A 20,407-nucleotide genomic window follows, 5' to 3' on the forward strand; every position below is an offset into this window, starting at 1 on the left:
TCCAAAAAAGCCCTTATTATTATGCTTCCTATAGTTACATGTTCGTCTTGCAAATCTTGTAGTCTGCTTCTATTAATCTTTCACTACATAAAAGAAAAAATTTGCACAGGACAAATATTCTACCAATCTCATTAGACTGTTTCTGACTGAGACAAGTTCCTGATTTCAAGATGGAGCAAAATCTAATACCTTCCTCCAGTGATAAGACTACCGTACCAAGCAATGAAACCATATATGCATTTGTTTTATCCTCCTCAGAGTTTATTTTGCTTGTAATTTTACACAGTTTATACTTCACATCATACATTTATTCCTTCTCTTGAAAAAAGGTTTGACACAGACAATTGCCTTGCATTACATTTTGAAACCTGGAACTGGTGCCAGTAAAAAAAACAAACCACCCTATAAAACATATTAGATCAATACAATGTAAATATAACATGTATTAGAAGTTGCTCGTTATTTCACTACAAGGAAAACAATCTGGAAAAAAAAAAGATAATCAGTTCCAGTTGCTAAAACAGTTCAGTGTATTTTCTTTAAAGTCTTAGTGTAATGGGAATGCTTTTATTAGCCCACTAGCAAACAATGATCAAACTGGTGTAGAGGAAAATGAAGCATGATCCTAAACAGTATTATGGTACTCAACTGCAATATAAAATTCTCTGTCACACAGAACATAGCAGACTGGGGAAGTTCATAAAGTCTGTTCAGTGTGAACTCTGCAAAAGACCATTTTCTATCATGCTGCATTATTCCATCCCTCATTTTGCTTAAGAAGTAAGCCACAAGTAAGCATTCCAAGAACTGTGAATAGATTTTCAGTGTTGGCACATCTATTTAGTAATTTACACAATGGCTCACGTAGTAAACTGGGTAAAATTATGACTTGGAAATGGTCACGGACATCTTCCTCTTTGGCTACTTTAAAAGTTAGAAAACTCAGATTTGTACAAAAGACATTCATTTCAGAACCAATTTAAATATGTTTTTAAATAAATGGAACAAAATAAAGCATGTCTCATTAATTTGGTATTAATTTTCCAGAATGCTCTGCAATACATTTTCAAATATACAAAATCTTACTCTTTACAAAAAAGTTGTAGCTCATGAAAGAACTCATTTGAATAATCTTAGCAGCACTCCAATAATTAACTACCTTGATTTTATCGAAAAAACACCTTAGTTTGATCACTGTATTTTGAGACTGCTTCTTCATGAGAAGCAATGTTTCAAAAGTTATAAAAGTGCAAGAACATCATCATGTTCCAAGCTGAAAGGCAGCTTCTGAAATAGTGAAATCAGTATTGCAAGGTCCTGACATTAGTGAAATAAATGCAATGGGAAGAATTACATTTTAAGTACATCTTCCACTGTGGTAGCATTGCAGTAAGAACAAAACACTCTTCTCACTGAACGTTTTAGTCATCTAAATAAAATAGTTGCGTCATTTTTTTCAGCTGTAGCAAGTGAGATGCACAGACTAAGTGATTTGATTGGGAGAAAATAAGCAAAACGCACAAAACCATCAGCAGGTCACCAGTCAATCGGCCTGCTCATTTTGCTGTTCAGCATTTTTGTGCAATTTTAATTTAATAAAAAATGGCAAAGTATGATACTCTCAGAGGACCTTCTCATCCATTTGGATAAACATTTCTAATTCCATGCTGGACTTCATTGAAGAAGAGGAGCCTCAAATTAGGTCCCACAAACCATTAAGGCTGCCTTTTAGCCAAAAACTTCTGTTTTATTTAAGCAAACTACTTACTTTTAGTAAGAAGCATTAATATATAATGAACATTTGAATTCACTAGCAAAATGAGAATTACAAGAAATTACAAACTTCAGAGCAGGATCACTCTTGTTATTCCTGATAAAATTCTGTAAACAACAATTTAATTGAGAATACCTGCTGCTTTGCAATATCTTAAGTGTGATTTTGTACTACTAGAACTACAAACCCAACGTTTTCCTTTCTGCCTCTTTTGTAAAGTTTCCTCAAAAGAGGTTCTAGCAAGTCAAGAGCTCTGAAATTATATGTGAATATTAATCTTACATTTTAAACACCTAATATTACTATACTTAGTTTCAGAAAGCTTCCTTAGAGCAAGTTTTGTTATACTTAGTACTAGTACAGTGTATCATCACTTCTTCTGTGACTTGCTTCTTCAGTGATAGTTACAGAGAACTTCATTTTGGGATATCCATATTCTGAAGCACAATAGCCACTCTGCTTGGAATGTACACCTAGTAAAAATATGACAGAACAAGAATAGCTGAAAAAACATCAATCTCACAGGACACAATTTCTAAATAACAGTATGTGAAAAACACACATGAAATATTTTAACTGTTAAAAATTTGTCATTTGTGCAATGTTGTGGGTCGTATTAACCACATTTAAAGAGTGATTATCGACTGCTTAGTCCCCAGCACTTGAATTACACGATAACCTAAAAGTTTGACAGCTTCATTGCCATCTCTTCTCTTTTCTCTTTTTTAAAAAAAATCTTACCTTAATATATTTTAAAGTGGCTACCAGTAGAGGGCCTCATATGACTTACAATGACCAGTTTCAAAAGCCTGAACAGGTAGGTCAATAGACCGACCATACAATGATAAACAACAGTTTCGCAACACTCTTCTGCTGTGAATTAAAGTTGCCCCAAGGTCTATGATGTCATTTCATACAGGTAAATACCAGCAACATGACACAGCAATGTATTCTTCTCACTCTTGGTATCTATAGAGTTTCAGTGTCTAAGCAATAAAACTCACTCTCAAAACTAGACAGATTCAAAATTAACCATTAAATTATTGCATTTTCTTACCTTTTCCCCCCCAATTACCATAAAAAAAGCCCCCAAACATATATAATCAAAAGATTCCTTATAGATCACAAAAGAACCCGTGGCAATATATATTACATGACATTCCTTCCAAGCAGAGCAGAGTCACTATCTGAAAACAAGACCGATATGTACTACCTACCAATTACCTTGATATATGGTACTCCATCAATTGTCAAGTGTATGAATGCGTTTGCTGAATAAGTCAATAAAAATGCAATTATAAAAGGTAACACAAGATTGAAGATTATTGGCTTCATTCTGACAACATCCTCCTTTAGACTATCCTTCCTCACTGTGGAATGTCTAATTCTGCAATTTCAACTGTTATCTGCTAACTAGAGCCCAATGGCATAAAAGGCTTTCATAGTTTTCAAAATGGAATAAAGCAAAAACCTTTAGGAAAAGGAGAAAAAGGAAAAGAACAGCTGATCTTCATTGAACCAGACAGAGCTATGTCCAATGCTTCTTGAAAGGCATCAAATATAATGATTTCTTCTAAGGTTTCAGTGATAAATAACTTCTATAAATCTGTGCAGGAGAGGAAATACTTAATGAAGTCAGCTAGCTCAGAACATATAGATAAAGGAGAGATTTTAAAAGTATGTATTGAGAAATTCAGTGCTCTGGGTTTGTATGATGAAGTGAGAAGGGAGAATGAACAAATAGAAATAATTTTTCTAAGAAAGAATGTGTAAAAAGTTACTTCAGTTAAGTGAACAAAAATTAACATTAACACGACACAGCAATTCTCAATTATATTCTGGCCAATAATATGTCAGATTCTAGGAGGAGTAAATTAGCCCAGTTCCTTTAAAGTCAATTTACATCAGCTGAGAAGCTGCGAGCAGCATGGAAGCATCCCACTCCTACCACTCAATTGCCAACCAGAATTTTAAAACTGGTTTTAAGCACAATTTCAGAACTTGTGCAAATGATTGTATTTATACTGATAAGAGATATGTTTTCTGTCTGCCATGAAGAGATGCAACTGCCAGCTTATTACTTTAGACACATGTTTTTTCCTTACCTGGGCAAATTAAACATGCGTTTCAGTGTTTTTTGTCTTGGTGGGCTTCTTGCTAAATCATAGAAGAGCCACATATGGCATTATCTCCTAATCTTATCAACTTATTTCATTGGTCAGTGTAACCACCTCTAAGGCTTAAATAAAACTGCAAGAAGCAACAAAACAATTAGGGCATGAACAATGAATAAATATTAATTATTGATTCTATATTAATAATTATTAAATATGATTATTAATTATTCATTCCACTGCTATACAAATTTTTTTAAAGGAAAAACACTACACAAGTACTAGATAATTATTATTACCAATGTATCAGGATTATTCCTCCCCCTCAGCCCAACAGTGTTTCCAGAAATACTACAGTGTATATGCTCTGGCTTTATTATTTGTTTAAATAGACAGAACACAGAACATTTAGGGGGGGTAAAGGGGTGGGGAAGGTGACCAATTGCTTGTCTTTCCTGAGATAAAGTGAAATCTGAAAGATTATCTGCCAAGGATCCCAGCAGGGTTTTTAGCCTTCTCAGCCCAGATTTCTCACCTCTGCTCCTTCCTCTTCTGATGCCTTGCATCCCAGAACTTCCTCAGCCTTTCCACTCAGGTATTATTCCTTTTCCTTCAGCACCTCTCACCTGAACTACTGCTCTTGTAGTAACATCTCCCTGTGTGTACTGAGGTGCACTGAGTAGACTGTGCAGCAAGCTATATGCTACAATTTGCCACCAAGTGGCATGATTAAAAAAAGTCAGGAATCCATTACTGACAGGAAAAGTTGAAATGCAAGCATCTTACTTTATGTTTGAGTCCAGACATTTTCAAATATATACAAATATAGATAAACCTTAGCTAAAAGCTAATTAGTTAGTAACATTAGGCATATTTTAATTGATGTCTATATCTGATTTAGATTAAGAACTCTGCTTGCATACAGTATTTTAATCCATTGTTCTGATTCATATCAGAACACATACATACAGTACTTAATATTATACAAATAAATGTGCAATAGCATACAATAAAAGGCTCACATTCCCAGACACTGAAACAACCATGCTTCTATTGTATTACTCAGTTCTGTCTTCCTTAAATACTGAGAAAAATGGGAACCGCAGTTCTTTTTGCATTTCCTGGGTAAACTACCATGGATTTTTTTTTCCTCTCCTTTTTCTATCTTTAAGTTATTTAGGTCCAAATTATAATAAAGAATTTTAAAGATAATTCCAACACACTAAAATGCATTAATGAAGATATCTGTTTTGACACATTAGGATATGTGTCTGTGACAAACTCCATTCCATTCAACTTGATATCTAGCATAACCCTGGTCCTTTTCAGTTGGGCTGCTACTCAGCAAGTTGGGTTTCTAATCTTTACTGATGCATGGGATTCCTCTGCAGAATTTTTCTTCATTAATTTTGATGAAGTTTCTGTTGGCTAAATCCTCAAATTTATCAAGATGCATCTGGATTGGACCTCTAACATTCAATTTATCAACAATTCACTCTAATTCAGTGTCATCTACAAATCTGCTGAGGGTACGCTCTGTATCATCACTTCAGTCCCTGCTGAAGACTCCGAACAGTATCAGCCCTGGAAGCAATTCCTAGGACACTCTCCTTGATACCAGTTGGCAGCTGGACACTGAGCCTCTGATTACTAAAACTGCAGCAGCCCAGCCAGTTTTTAACCTACCTATCAATCTGCTTATCCAGCCTGTATTTCCTCAGCTTCTAGGCAAGAATGCTGCAGGAGACAAAGCTGAAAGTTTTAGTGCATTGATTGTAGCAACCTCACACACACAGCTAGAGTAATTTCATCACAGAAAGCAATCAAATTGATCATGCATGTTTTGCCTTTGCTAAATTTGGGTTGGCTTTCTGACTGACCCATCTCATATACCCCACTTGTTTGGATATGGATTCCAAGAGGAGGTGGTCCTTAACTTCTCAAGGGACTGAGAGGAGAGACTGACTGGCCTACAGATCCCTCAAGCCTTCCTTTTCACTTTTACTACGGCCTTTGTTCAGTTGTCAGAAATTTCCCCTGACCACTATGATTTTTCACAGATGATAGTCCGCAGCCTTGCAATCACATCACTGAAATCTTTTCAAACCTCTGGGTGTATCCCATTTATATATAGCGTCTTTAAGATGTCCCCAACCTATTGCTCTGCTACTTTCTTTTCAGTACTGTACTGGCACACAAAAGGGTCTGAGAGCAGGCTTTGCCTTTGGAGTCCAAGGTAAAAAAAGGCATTGAATACTCCTGTACTGTCCATAATGCCCATCACAGGTTTGACTCCTCCCTTTGTCAAGGGACTTGCATTTTTTATTAAGCTGCTTTTCCTATTATTATACTTGTAGAATCACCTTCTTGCCGCTCTTCATTATCTCTAGCTGTTTTTTATGTATATAGTACATGGCCCAAGATACCTATCTATCTATAGATAGATAAGTATAGTAAAGTATAAGTATAGAGGTGTGTCCATTAAAACCATCATAGGAAACCTAGGTATTCATCAGTAAAAGACATTATCAGAGCTATGTAATGTTTTATGTTTTTCTGTACCCTAGAAGGAGGGTCTCGGAAGTTTATTCTTGTCTTCCCATTTCCCTTTCATATACTGTTGCTGAATTATATATTTCCAATTACCAGCTTCACTTCTACTGATCTCTGCTCTTCTAACCTGCATCTTTCCGATCACAAGTTTTATCCCATTCATGTCTCCTTCACCATTTCACAAGGCTCACTTGATGAACATTCACAGAAGTGAAAACCCAAAGTAGAGAATACTAAAGAGAATACATTCATAGCTAACCAATGTCTTGACTATCATTCAATCAAATCATCCTCTGAACCTCTCGTTCTGTTTCAAGCTTTCTATGTTCATCTTAAACACCCTTCCCCAGCTCTTTCTTCCCCACCAGGATCATCCATGTTGCAAAGGGCCTCAGAAGGCCCAAACGCCCTGCTAGGTCAGCTATGAGGTCAGACCAGGTTACTCAGGGCTTTAGATATCTCAATGTATTGGGCCTCTGCTTTCTACACCAATTGCTTACTTATTACCTCAGGTCCTCTAAGGTGTCATACAAAATCCACTATTTTAGGAAAACAGGAAGACATCTGCGAGCACACACAGTAAGGCTCATGAGGCCTCTTCTGATGGGGGACTGGAATATGGGGAAGGGAGAACATTGGATCTGTTTGGGGCAGAGTTAGGATGACTCAGCTGTAAATATAAGTTTTTGACCAAGTTAATGTTCAAAGTTTTAGCCATCAAACTATCATTGAAAGTCTTTTTATTCTCAATGGAGTATTTAGCAGGAATGAAACGGAATAATTCCAGTTGACTTCACAGGCAGATATGCTAACAGAGAGGATGATGGAGGATAGGAACATTGTTTATAAGTCAAATACATACAAAATTGTTTTTTGTTATCACCTCTGACCTTTTTATACTGCATGTCCATTTAAACTATGAGGCAGTTACACTGTCTGAAACTAGGCAAAACCCACACAGATCAAGGCTTCTGGCACTAAAATAGTATAGCCACCCTAATACAGAGACAAAACCCCATTTATTACAATCAACCTGTTTTCCACCAACATACACGGTGTTCTACCGAGATCTTAGTCTATTCACATAGGCTCTCACACAAACAGGCAAAACCCAATTGGTACTACCACTACTTGCCAGAAACATAGGATGCTTTTCAGCCATACAAATGCTTACTCCTTATATTTTTTTTTCTGCAAATATCCAGATAATTTCAAGAAATGAGAGATTAGAAAAGCTAAGAATACAGGAATACCAAACACAGGAAGCACTTGTGAACAACAGCAGCTATAAGCAGAAGTCTCACCTTACATATTTTGGGAGAGGATTACAATACACAGCAATCTCCAAATGTATCTAAAAACCCACAAGCAAGAAGTTCTGCAAATGACAACTGGTACTTTCAGAACTGTCAGACTAGATTCAGTACCAGGTGCAAGCACATCTGAAATTGGCTGGAACTGCAACGAACTACTCTTCATCCCACTTTCAGGGTTGGAAAACACCAAGCCCTAAAAATAATTTCAAGGTCATTTTGCAACAGATGGGAGAATTACTAGAACTCAGAGCTAGATCAGACACTGCAGAAAAATATTTGATAGTGCATATTGCAGCTGGCAGATGCAGAAGGCAATGTCACAGGAGTCTGTGCCAACATTATCCCAAACTTTTAATTAAAATGAGGGCTTTAGACAATCTCATGTCTCTGTATCACTACTAATTGTCAGACACTGACACTATTCTGAGAATATAATTAACCATCAATGAATAAAATACATGATAGCTTTTGCTTTCTGACTATAATTTGTTATACAAAACCTCATACATTTTGGTTTTCATTTTGCTAGGTATTACATATGACAAAGAAGATATGCTTAAAATAATGTGAAGTTCTGCCTGTGAGTTTGTTTTTCAATTTACAGCTGTACAGCATGAATATGCAGAAAATAATTTCTCAGACCATCTTGCTTCATTTATGCAAAAGAAGTCCACATACTGCACAGGCTGTATGTCAAAATTTCTCCTCTATTATCTTCTGCACTCTTTCTTCAAAGAGGTTAAGAGTACTTTAAAAAGACAACAAACACCCCTGACAAACAAGTAGACTAAAAAATAAGACAGGATGAAAGAAAATGACTAACAGAATAACTTTGGAATCATTACACGTGCTTGTGGTTTTAAGTAGTCAAACAATCAATGAATATGAGCAAATGAATTTCTAAGTCTTAATCACCAAGAGGTAAACATCAAAAAAGACCTTGCTGGTATTAAAGTCTTACTGATTCCCCTAGTTAAAACAGTTAGTTTTCTAACTACAAACATTCTTTCATATAATCTGTATATCTGTGCATGTCAGGAGAGAAAACAGTTAAAGACTACATCAGTCCCTTAAAATTCAATACGTAAATGCTTATCATGAAAGTTATTCAAATGAGTGTTTTCAAAGCTAAGGTCACTAAAAGCTTTTAGATCACTTCAGTCTATGTGCGTATTTTAATTTGTCAATAGACTCAAGGAAGCAGGAAGGTGCACTTTGACATTGAATAGTATACATTAAGGTCAAGGTTAAAAACCCAACTCAGCAATAAGGACATTCTTAAAACAAACGATATAATTTCAGTTTCATTTAATGTGAAAAGATGGTATCAGTGGATGCCAAAAGTAGAGAATCAGAAAAAAAGCAGTATTGGGGACAGGGGGAAAGGAATACTTTGACATCTATTTATTTTTTAACTAATGGGAAGGAACTACAGGAAAAGTAAATCTATAAAATCTGAAATATATTAAACAATTATATTTCTCAAAAAACTGCACACTACTTTGCCAATGACACAACATACTCTGCAATTTCCATTTAGCCTGCTTATTACTCAGTTCTGTTGGTGCACGAAGTATCAAAGTATAAATCCCACCGTTTTCATAGAAATCCTAACTTTTGGTGTGGTTCAAAAATATTAAAGTTACTAGAACACAAATTGATATCTAGTTCCATTTTACAGTAAAATTCAGTCTAGTCAGATGCCTTAGAAAAGACTGACAAGACATTTTGAATGATGAGTATTATTAAAAATGGTTCTTTTTCTCCCTGCCACCTTCCCCCCACCCCGCTCCAAATCTAAGTTTCACATCCAACTACAACAACCAAGTAAGGTATCAACAAATTACTTTGTACATAAAGGGCCACTAGGATCTGACAGGAGTTGAAATGTGTGTGCAGCACTTAATTTACAACTTGCAAAGAGATGATAAGACATAAGCAAAACTAAAAATTTATAGAAGCAGTGACAAAACAGACAACTTTTAGAAAACATACCTCAAAAAAGACTATTAGGAGAATACCACAGTGGAGACGTAAAGAGAAAGAAAACTGTGGTAAAAAGAATCTATTTTTACAGTGACAAAGTGGTTAACAGCTTGTTATTAGAAAGTTTGATTACATGGAAAGTTATGTACCTTTCATATATTTGTTAACAATCCAGAACAGAGAAAGCAGTGAAATGGAAAAATTAGATTATAACAATTATTTAAATCAGTCGTATTACAAAGGACATTTTTTGTGCATTTTTCTATGGAGTTTTCAAGGTGTGTCTGATGATTTTGAAACCTGTCCCTCTACAGAATTACTAAACAAACCTGAATCATCACCTGTTAATCAACAAAATTTTACAGTGAAATGCCTAGCAGTGCTTACAAAGCTTCCTCTTCATGCAGGGTTCTTTGCTCCAGGAATTTCATATCTCCCTTCTCATTTTGCAATGTCACTTTGAGTATTTCTTTTATTAGGTGATGTTTCTAGAACGCATCATGTCACATCTAATCTTCTATTTTTGTAACACGTTGCGCACTATTTAAGCTTGACTTGAGCAGCAGAATTATTGCCTGTGACTTCATTTTGTCATAGTCCCCTGGGCATGTTTTGCTGACAATGTTTACTTACACACCTTAAGGGAGGTGCATCTGTCATTAAAAAAATATTTCTTTGAAGTTTGTCGTGGAGGAGGAACTAAAATTTTTGAAACAAGAAACTAAGTCTCATACATTATTTAAGGAGAATAAGATAATTGTTAAACAGCAGGAAAAGAACATTTATGAATTTATTGGGGTGGCATCGTATGTTTTTTGAAAAGAAATTTGAGGGGAAGACTTCTACTTGGATTTTAGAAACTGCAACTAAGACTAAAGCAACTCCTAAGGATGACTGATTACCCAAGAACTGGGACATAAATTGCTATTGCTATTAAAAATAAAACATCACTTTTTTATTATAAAATAGCAGCTAAAGGTATTTACTGTAACTTTTGTTCTTTCTTTCTTAAGAGTTCTATCTTACTGAATTTAGTCAGGTTTTCTAGATTTTTTTTCCCCCAATTACTTTTAGGTGGTGTCCTTTTACTAGCATTTTACCTCTATGTGGTGCTTGTGGCATCTTCTGGGGTGTTGGCTGAAGGTGGTCTGTAAATTGGATTGCTGAAGGACATAAAAGAAAGTTAATGTGACCCATGCTACTGGGTTTCTTTCTGACCCAGAAGTGCCATTGCCATGCCGCAGCTTATGCTGCAAAAGTGCATTTGCTGCTTTGCTTGTCACATGCCTTATCTTCCACATGCTCCTAGCAAATTGCATCTTCCCATTTAGTCACATTTTTTTGTCTTGAATGACTTGCACTCACCATCTAAGAGTCTAAATGTGAAATATACATTCCAAATTATGGTTAATTGGCTTGCAAAAGTTAAGTTAGTGGTAGATAATTAAGATGCTCTCCAATCACCAAAGCAAGGTATCTGAATTGGACACACGAAGCAAGAATTCTGGAAGCATTAATTTGTTACCTAACCTTCAGCAATGAAACCTTAGAGCCTTAGTTTCTTTGTGTGCAAATGAGCATAGATACTTACCCACACTACGAGGGCATTGTCACATATAGATACTTAACCCCCCCTCCAAAACATTCCCAAGATCCTTTACACCAAGCACGATGAAAGCACAAGAATTCTTTCATGTAATGAAACTATTTTAAAACAAGCAAACGAGAGAAATGCCAATACCCTGGTTACAATGAAATAGGATGAGTATGAGTGAGAGAGAGAGAGATTAAAAGTGACAATAATTCTCAGGAGTTTAGATCTCATGAGAGATGTTAAGATGTGACACTGGAAATTGATGTCTCCATTCTGTCATGGAAGAGGAGTGGCTCACAGAAATCAGTGCAGATACTCCATTTTTGTAGCCTGTTAAGATTACAAGTGTAACTTATTTACAGGTGTTCATGTGTATAAATACACCTATGCACACATACACACTCCTTCACCCATATATATGTTTTAGATATGAAAACTTTGTAATATAAGCATTCTCAGAACTTTTTCAGTGAACTCTGCCTTAATTCATGGCCTTTTTGAATCTTATTCTGTTGTGCTTGTGAACATATATGCATATGTGAATACATACATAAAGAATGGGAAATATGTGTATATATGTATACATGTACATATATAAAGAATGGGAAAAATGACATTTAAATTGTTAATTATGGTAAGTAATTATGATTTCAAGAGTAATTAAGAAATGTAGAGTTTTTATTAGTCACCATCTCAGCTAACAGAAATTGTATGTGAGGATATGCCTCCCACTTCATCTGAAGTGATTTGTGGGAAAGTCTTTATCCATTACTCATACCACTTTAGGACTGGAAATTCTTGAAATTCTTTATGTGAACAGAGAACATCTGTTACACTTTGCAAAGTTTTTCTGTAAACTGAGGAGGAGAAAGCCAGTTGGCAAATGCATGATTTGCTCAAATTCGTGTTTGTGGAGTTAAGCAAATGATTTTAAGAAAGCTACGCAAGATTCAGTTTCTACAGAGCTTTAAATCAAAAAGCAAGCATGAAGATGGAGTTTCTCAGACATGAAGCTAAAGCAAATGATGACATTAAAAATGACAATTCAAAAGCACATTAGAAGGTTTTCATGCATGTTGGCAAAGAACGTTGTGTGCCAGACACTGCAAGGGTGCATGAAAATTTAAATGTAATATCAAAAGAGAGAAGTCAGGTAACATTATAGGTCATAATCAAATCATAAGATTGTCATCTCTACTGTATTCATACAAAGACTAACCGCGCCCCCCCCCCCCCCCCCCCAATACTCATAGAATAGACATATTTGTCCAAAGAATTTAAAAAGTTATTTGGATGAAAGGAGAAAGAAAAAAAAATTTAAAAAAATCTTACTTACCATAAGTGAATTAGGTCGATAATTGTGAGGATATTCTTCAGAGAAGTACTCTGTACTGTGGTCCAGCCTTTGATGCCCTCCATATTCTGCAGCATCAGAATCCAGAAGGATTTGATACTTAAAAATAACTATTAAGGAACCATGCCAAATTACTGTTAAATGGGAAATAAATCAAAGCAAAAAACCTAGAACTGCTGGAACAGAATTCATGCTAATATACTCAATATAAAGCAAAAATAATAATTAAGAAAATATAAGAAAAGAGTGGAAAAATATACAGAACATATAGTAGCTGTATGACATTTTGTCTTGAAAAATCTCATCTTAGTATAGTGACTCCTAGTAAAGAAAGCACCTTCCAGTCTCTTCTGGAATCTTCCATGAATAGTTTATAGTATTACAGTAGATATGCATAGCACTTTATGTGATGAATTAGACTAAAAATGTACCACTAAACAAAAACTGGATTTGAATTACATTTAAGAAGTTACATAATTGTGACAATCAAAATCAATCGGTGCTTAGCGATATTTTACAGTCTGTCAGAATCTGCTCAAGTGTTAATGAGAAAAGCATATAACTTTACAGAAGAAAACCCCACAAGTCCTTTGAGAGTTTTTCAGAAAAGAGTTTGAATTATTATAGCACAGAGGAACAAAAGAAAGCTTATATGTAATAGAAGAACTTTTAAGAGACAAACATTCTGACTGCAGTTGTAAAAATGGGGAGTTATTTAACAAAGTGTAATGAGGTTGAATACCTGTACAGATATTTAAAAGGATTCAAACAGATTTAGCAAAAAGTAAAAGATAAAATAACATTGAAAGAAGAAAATCAGAAAATATAAGGAAATAAATGGGGAAATAAAGAGCTAACACATATTTAAAAGTAAATTTCTTCTTATTTGGGACAACAACAATTAAAAAGTTTTAATTTTATGATTTTTTCACTACCTATGAATTTCTTGTTTGGGCATAATTAAAAAATAATTTTCCCTCCTGAAGTTACAACAGAAAGCCTCAATCTCCACTCTCTACTGCCCAAAACATACAGAGAGGGAAATAACAGTGCTCTATAATCCCCAATCTGCTTCCTTAATTTTAAGCCATGGAAAAATCTTATTTTGCTAGAGCTTGTATTTAATAGGATTAGGAAAGAATGAAGCAACACTCTTTCAAGTCAGTGGTTCTTAAACTGCTCTTGGGCATCTGTGTTTGCTCAGCCTTTCAAAAATAGGCCTGCTCAAAAATCTAAGGATTTTGATATCAACAGAATTGTTTTTATTTAAGTCTTTTTACACTAGTCTCTATCAGATGAGTTTAGGAAATTTCCCAACTGCCAGTCTTCCTGATTTAAATCTCTAGCAATAAGAAAGATGGAAGCATGACATCACACCACACAAAAAGTAGCCTAAACTAAAAGTAACTGCAAATTTACTCGGAGATATTTCAGTTTAGAAGAATGCACAGGTTTTGCTGACAGAAGGCAAAGAAGAAGAAAAATAGACGCACATGAGGAAAAAATGCAAAGCTGCCAATTAGCTACCAAACCACTAATGTTAACTAATCCTTTCCCCACAAGTATTTGCAGCAAAATGAGAGAAAGGTCCAGAACTACCAAATTAGTTTTTGATTTCTAAAGGGCAGGTGCCCAAAGGGAGAAACAGCAGATCACCACATTCTCTGGCAAAATCTTCCTGTTTGTTACCTCTTCAAAAAAAAAAAAAAAAATTTAGGAAAATTATACTTTGCCAGCTTTAGTCCTCAATGCCTTATATGTGCCCTACATACACACCTCCCCCCGCTTTATTTTATGAACACATTCAAATTACCATTCATTTGTTGTAATGTACAACATACAAAAATACAAACTATAACTTCTAGTTACTCTCTCCAGTGTCCTTTCAAACCCAGCATCAGCAATGGCTGCTACTACTCCACTGTATATTTTATTAACATGGCAGGGGAATGTCTCTGTGAAGTACTTCACTCTTTGCTTCTGTGATCTACACTATACATTAAATTTAATAATTTATCAATATTGCTGAAAGCCCTGACATCTATAATGATTCCTTTAAAACTGTTTACAGCAAATGCAATTGTTATGGCTATGCTAATTTTAAAACTATTTATCCCATTTCCTTAATCCAGGCTATAAAAGTAAAAAAACCCCAGGCTATAAAAGCATGCTCTAGCAATACAAAGTTAACATCGCTGCCTCTCCACACCTCGTGACATAGCATATTTGGTGTAAATACTGTTAATCAGATCCCGAAAAATGGTGTCAAAAAGAATTTTAAGATCTTCTCAAATTAGATATTTCTCAGGGAAAAATAACTAGTTTGGTAAACATGCCCATTTGCCCTCCAACTTAAACGTTACAGAAAAGCTGCTTTTCACATTTCAGAATTTCATGAGTATCTAGGTTTTTGAAGACTACTTTCACAAAAACATTAAACAACAGTCGTGCATTTTAATTAAGCACATAATAGAACTATTTTCTTTTGCAGTGAGGTCTCTTGTTTCAGCAACAGAGTGCTGGAAACACTACTTGTACTCCGACTGAAAAAAAGCCTGATTTCTGTTCAGTTTGATGCTCTGACTAAATTTCCTAACCACTACATTGGAGAAGAGTAGCAAAAGCAATGAACTCTTGTATAGATAGAGCTGGAAATGGAAAGGCTGTCATTATCTACCACATTAATTACTGAATTACTATGCTTTTATGATGTTTTGAAATATGTATTTTAACACATTTTTTAAATTTAATCTTATGCATGTTTAATGACACATAAAACACCACTAAGTAAATGCAAATCATAAAATAGAATAATTTGTATTTTGTTCCTCAACCCTCACTATTGATAAAAGAATCCAAGTGCTATTTGTCAGGGTGATGGTCCAGCACAATTAAAAGCTTTGCAGAAGAGCAGATAGGAATTTCTACTCACCAGTTGTAAAATGATGTAAGTCTTACTGACTCACATAAACATCTATCACAAAACAAATACGTTCAAATAATATTAAGTACATCAGGTCCTCTGTATTATATATGACAGCCCCATTACAGAGATTACCTACATGACAGGTTACTCATCAGGTTAGAAAGTCTGGACACAACTGAGCAAGACTGGACACATAGGAAGGGTTACCAGACATATACAGAGACTGTAAGTGCGCCTGATGATTTCATCTTCATCCTTTCATAATCTGTTTTAAAATCAGGATTAGGAATTGTTCAGTTTTGATTTTATTATACAATGAAATGTTTAATCACCCATACTTCTGGTTCTCTGGTGCTTTCCAGGCATGCAACTAGAGCATGGGTATGTACATAAATATTTATTTTCTTTTAAACTCATATGTAAATCAGCTTTCATGTCTTGCTGCACTTCTCAATATACAAAGGAATACCTAATAAAGGTTTCATTTTTATCCCTTGCTACCATTTCTTGGCTAAAAGCAAAAGGTTCTGGCAATACAGATGGGACAAAGATAAAAGTACAGACCAGAAAAGATCAAAAATTGTGCCGAAACACTTAATTTCTGTCTGAAACTTTCAGAAAGTGAATTTAAGCTAGAACTGAAGAAGTGTATGGACAACAGAAGACATGAGAATGCTTTTGATCCTTTAAGCAGCCTTGGGATCAGCCAGCTGTCCTGAACCAGTTATAGTGGCAATGACAGTAACACTGGCATGATCCCATGCCTAATCCAGCTGGAAATTATAGTTATATGACAAGATTAAAATTACTCATTCTCATTACATCTGCATGGACCAAAAGATTTACTGACAAAAGTAATGGTTAAAGGTAACCCTGGACACTTTATTTAGGGTGTGCAGAGAAAGCTTTGGGGTTTTGTTTCTTTGTATAAACCAAACTACTTTCCCATAAAGCCTTTTTCAGTATTTCCTAAGGGAAATCCTTTACAGAAGTAGCTACAGTATATATGCTGTCATAGTTACACACAGCATACAAAAAGATATTACAGGAAGGCTTTCTTCTTTCAAATACAAGTTATAAAATAGTAGACGAAAAGAAAATATTTTTTTTTCCTCAATCATTAAGTGCTGTGTAATACCAAACTGCTGAAAGTTTCTATCATTATTGAAACAAGACACTGAATTAAAACAGTTGAAGCACTGTTCAAGGAAGAATTAAAAAATAAACCCTGAAACGCAGAAAAAAATCCGAAATTTAAAATGAACTAAAGAGTTTCTAAATCAACATGTCTGCCTATATGTTCTATATATCTTCTTCTAGAGTTAAAAATATATATACACTGGTGAAAGCAGCATGTCTTCAGATTTTACCTCTTGCAAAAACATTAAGAAGCAGTAGTGACAGTAGAACATGCAAATAAAATGTGGAGCGACAAGTCACTGTAATTTTAAAGTACTGGCCACTGTAGCGGCCAAACCAAGGGTGACTCCATCTGATGCTGAGTGTTAAATGGCTTCTTAGCATGGTTAGTTTATTAGCTACATGTACAGTGTGATGGCATAAGATAAAAACTTCTAAATAAAGTCTTTAATGTGTTGGTTGTATTTTGACAAATCCAACCCTTAAACTCTTGGAAAATATTTTTGCCCATCTTGGATGAAAATCAAAGGCCAGCTTTCAGGTATTGTACCAGCATTTCTCCTTAGTCTTGTTTTAGCAAATAGAATACAAGCAGCCTACATCTGAATGATCTTCAATATTGTAATAAATGGATTCTCAGAGGTCAGGTTGAATAAACTGGCAAAGCAATGTAGAATAACTCACACCAGCATTTAACAGCTGAATATACAAGTCTTTTCAACTTTGCTCATTAAAAAAAGTCACTCTAAGTCAACAATGTAGAAGACTACAAATTACTAAGGAGCAACCCTTATGAAGTGTGGATTAGGAACCTATCATTAATGCACCAAGATTTCTTTGTACTACTTTGATTTAGAAAATTAAACACAAAAATAGCTTCTGGTTTTTTTCAGTACTTCAGCAATTCAGAATTGGAAATGACACAAGGCAAAACATGAAGTTCACAGATGTAGGTTTCATATTTTAATTGAAGCTTTCGTAGTTATCAATCACCATCAGAAGTGCAAGTGTCCTTAAATACACCCGTAGAATATATATTATCTGAAATTACATTTTGTCTTTACTTAGGCACATTTTTCTCTTTATTTACGTACAACCAGAGATTCAGATGTATAAGGTATCATGCTAATTTTCTCTAGGTGAATCTGTCTCAGGAGACAGAAGAGAAACCTTCCCTGGTTTCACTTTGAGAACTTACTATATTTCCTAGGCAGGGCTCTGTGTGTATCTGTTTGTTCACCTTGAAGATGCAAGCCAGGGTTATTCTAAGAAAAAATTAAAATCGAATTAATTCAGTTCAGGGTAGTTTATAGAGTGAGTTAATTCACCACCTCCTTCTTCAAAACTGAAACTGACTGCACACAGAATTAAAAGATACCATGTATGAAAAAGTCAAGTGCCATTTTGTTGACCATAAGCGACTTACCTCAATGTGTAAGATGTACACATTGAACTGGGAGTGGAGAGTCAAGAGTCATGGAACTGATGCTTACCTTTAGTGGTACAGCTGCCAGACAGAAAGCAAGCGCATATTGAACTTCCCTCTACTCCACACGTTCACTGGATTCTCATGTTCTATGTGAGAGACTAGGGGAATCAGAGGGCGAGTCTACCTTAATATTTAAGATGGGCTTGGGAGCACAGTTTTGGAGCAATTCTCCTCCTCATCAACCCTTACCATGCTTTGGTTCATGGTTCTGAGCCAGTTTTTTGTGAGTGTGGAGGTTTTTTTGGTTTTTTTGGAGGGCGAGGGGGGAGGTTGGGGGGTGTTGTGGTAGGGTTTTTTTGTGTGGTTTTTAACATTTGCTCATCTTCAGGAACTTTTCTGATAGAAATAACACAAAAAAGCTGTGAAAAGCTGCTATTTTGGAAAGCCACTGCTAAAAAGTTGCAAGTTAATGAGAGAAGAGAGCTCACTTAGGCAAGAAAGGTGACCTTCACTTACCACAGGAGTTTACCCACAGAAAGGCAGGGCACAGCATCATAAATAAGTCTGAAGGAGGAAAGACAAGGATCACAAGTCATAGGATGGGAACATACAGATGGGAGCAACAATGACTCAGACTGGAAGTCAGTTACAGGGCCAGACCAGACTGCTCAGGGCTTTATCCAGCAAGCTCTTGAAAACATCAAAAGATGGAGCCTGCATAACCTCTCCAAGCAACCTGTTCTAACAGTTGGTTGATGTCAGCACTGTGAACAAGCTTCTGTTAGGAAAGGCAAGACCTCTGCTGTTAGACTTGTAGCTAGTAAAGTAGTACCAAGATTGCAATAATCCCCATCTCCACTGGATACTCCAATTCAGATTTTAGATCGGATTTACTGGCACCATTATCTACATTTTCTCAACAGCAAAAGATACATGGTAGAGAACGCTTTCATTGCTTGTTTTTCAAAAGTATGTACAAAAGCTGTTGGAAAAAGTGCCCAGATGGAGAAGTGACCAGGATGAGAAATGAAGATGACATATGACTTTCATGTACAAAGGCACTAGCTAGTTTGAGAAGTCAAAGGCAACAGTAATGAGCCAGGGCCAAAGGAATATATTCACCCTACAGAAAACAAGAACAGATAAGCTATCCTGGCAGCAATTTTCATTGTCAAAATACTACCTGTATAAAAGAAGAGATCCTGGCAACAAGTGAAGACAAGAAACAAAACCAGAAAAAGGAAAGCCAGGCATACCAACAGCTGTGTCACTGACAATCATTCTCAAGACTGATCAAAAGAAAGGTAAAGGATACCAAAGACCAGCAATTTCTCAAAGAATCAATTTTGTAAAAAACAAGCTATGGGCACAAGCATAATTTATGAATTATTAATATGCACACAGAACAAGAAATATAGCCACAGATCAATATGGCTAATTAATGAATTTTTCATTCACCTCATATCCTAGAAAGAAGCCTAAAGAAAGTGGAAACCAGATTTTCAAGCTAGGCAGAATTGAGAAAAAGCATATTGGAGTATTTGGATGAATTTTCTCATTAAACACCTTGGCCTGATAAACTTCAGTTCAGGACATTTAGAATATAGTTGAAGCCATTTAGCACTCAACTCATGGCACAATACTGGGGAGGAGGTGGGGTACTGTACCTTTTTACTTCAAGCAAAAAGCATCCATACTTGGTTAAGTCAAATGTAAATTTAGAGGTATGTAAATCCATATTGGTTGGTAATCATGAATATAAAATGCTGATTTACTTTTGTACCAAGATAACAAGTCTTGTTAAAAAAAAGCGGGGGGGAATATATACATATAGCTTAATTTTAATGAGATTTCCAACACTGCAGAAAAATTGTTTAACAAAAATCAGCGTGGGATCTTATGGAAGGGAAAGGAGTTATTTCTGAAATCTTTAAGCCCCTTTCCTGTTCTTTCTCCCTCCTTTCAGCCACGTTCCTTTTGAATATAGGAAAGAAAGTTTCCATATTGGATTTTTACTGCAGACAGGCCTTGGAATCAACCACTACCCCACAGAAAGGTCTAGTCAGTTTTAAAAAAAATAAAAATGGAAACTTATGAATGGTTTCCCTGTTAACATTTAAAATTTTATCTACAGAGAACTAGAGACAGCTGACCTAGATGTTGTGTTGATTATTCATCTATCTCAAAACTGAAGCAAATTAGGCAGAAATAATTTGTTAGC

The 20,407-nt window shown here is 35.4% G+C and overlaps 1 protein-coding gene across 4 annotated transcripts in view; it reads right to left on the reverse strand.

Annotated features, from left to right (window-relative positions):
• Positions 1–239: 239 nt before the first annotated feature.
• GBE1 (1,4-alpha-glucan branching enzyme 1) overlaps positions 240–20,407 on the reverse strand; it is a 187,227-nt gene continuing 167,059 nt past the window's right edge. For 3 of the 4 annotated variants that reach the window (XM_069785389.1, XM_069785386.1, XM_069785387.1), the window contains 3 exons: positions 12,674–12,791; positions 10,844–10,906; positions 240–2,247 (listed from right to left, as the gene is read on the reverse strand). In XM_069785389.1, the coding sequence (XP_069641490.1) occupies positions 2,191–2,247; positions 10,844–10,906; positions 12,674–12,791 (238 nt within the window). In that variant the 3' untranslated portion in view covers positions 240–2,190. The remainder of the gene's footprint in view (positions 2,248–10,843; positions 10,907–12,673; positions 12,792–20,407) is intronic. The other variant, XM_069785388.1, reaches the window with a different exon arrangement.

The sequence above is a fragment of the Haliaeetus albicilla genome, chromosome 6 (assembly GCF_947461875.1).
Source record: "Haliaeetus albicilla chromosome 6, bHalAlb1.1, whole genome shotgun sequence".
Lineage (NCBI taxonomy): Eukaryota > Metazoa > Chordata > Aves > Accipitriformes > Accipitridae > Haliaeetus > Haliaeetus albicilla.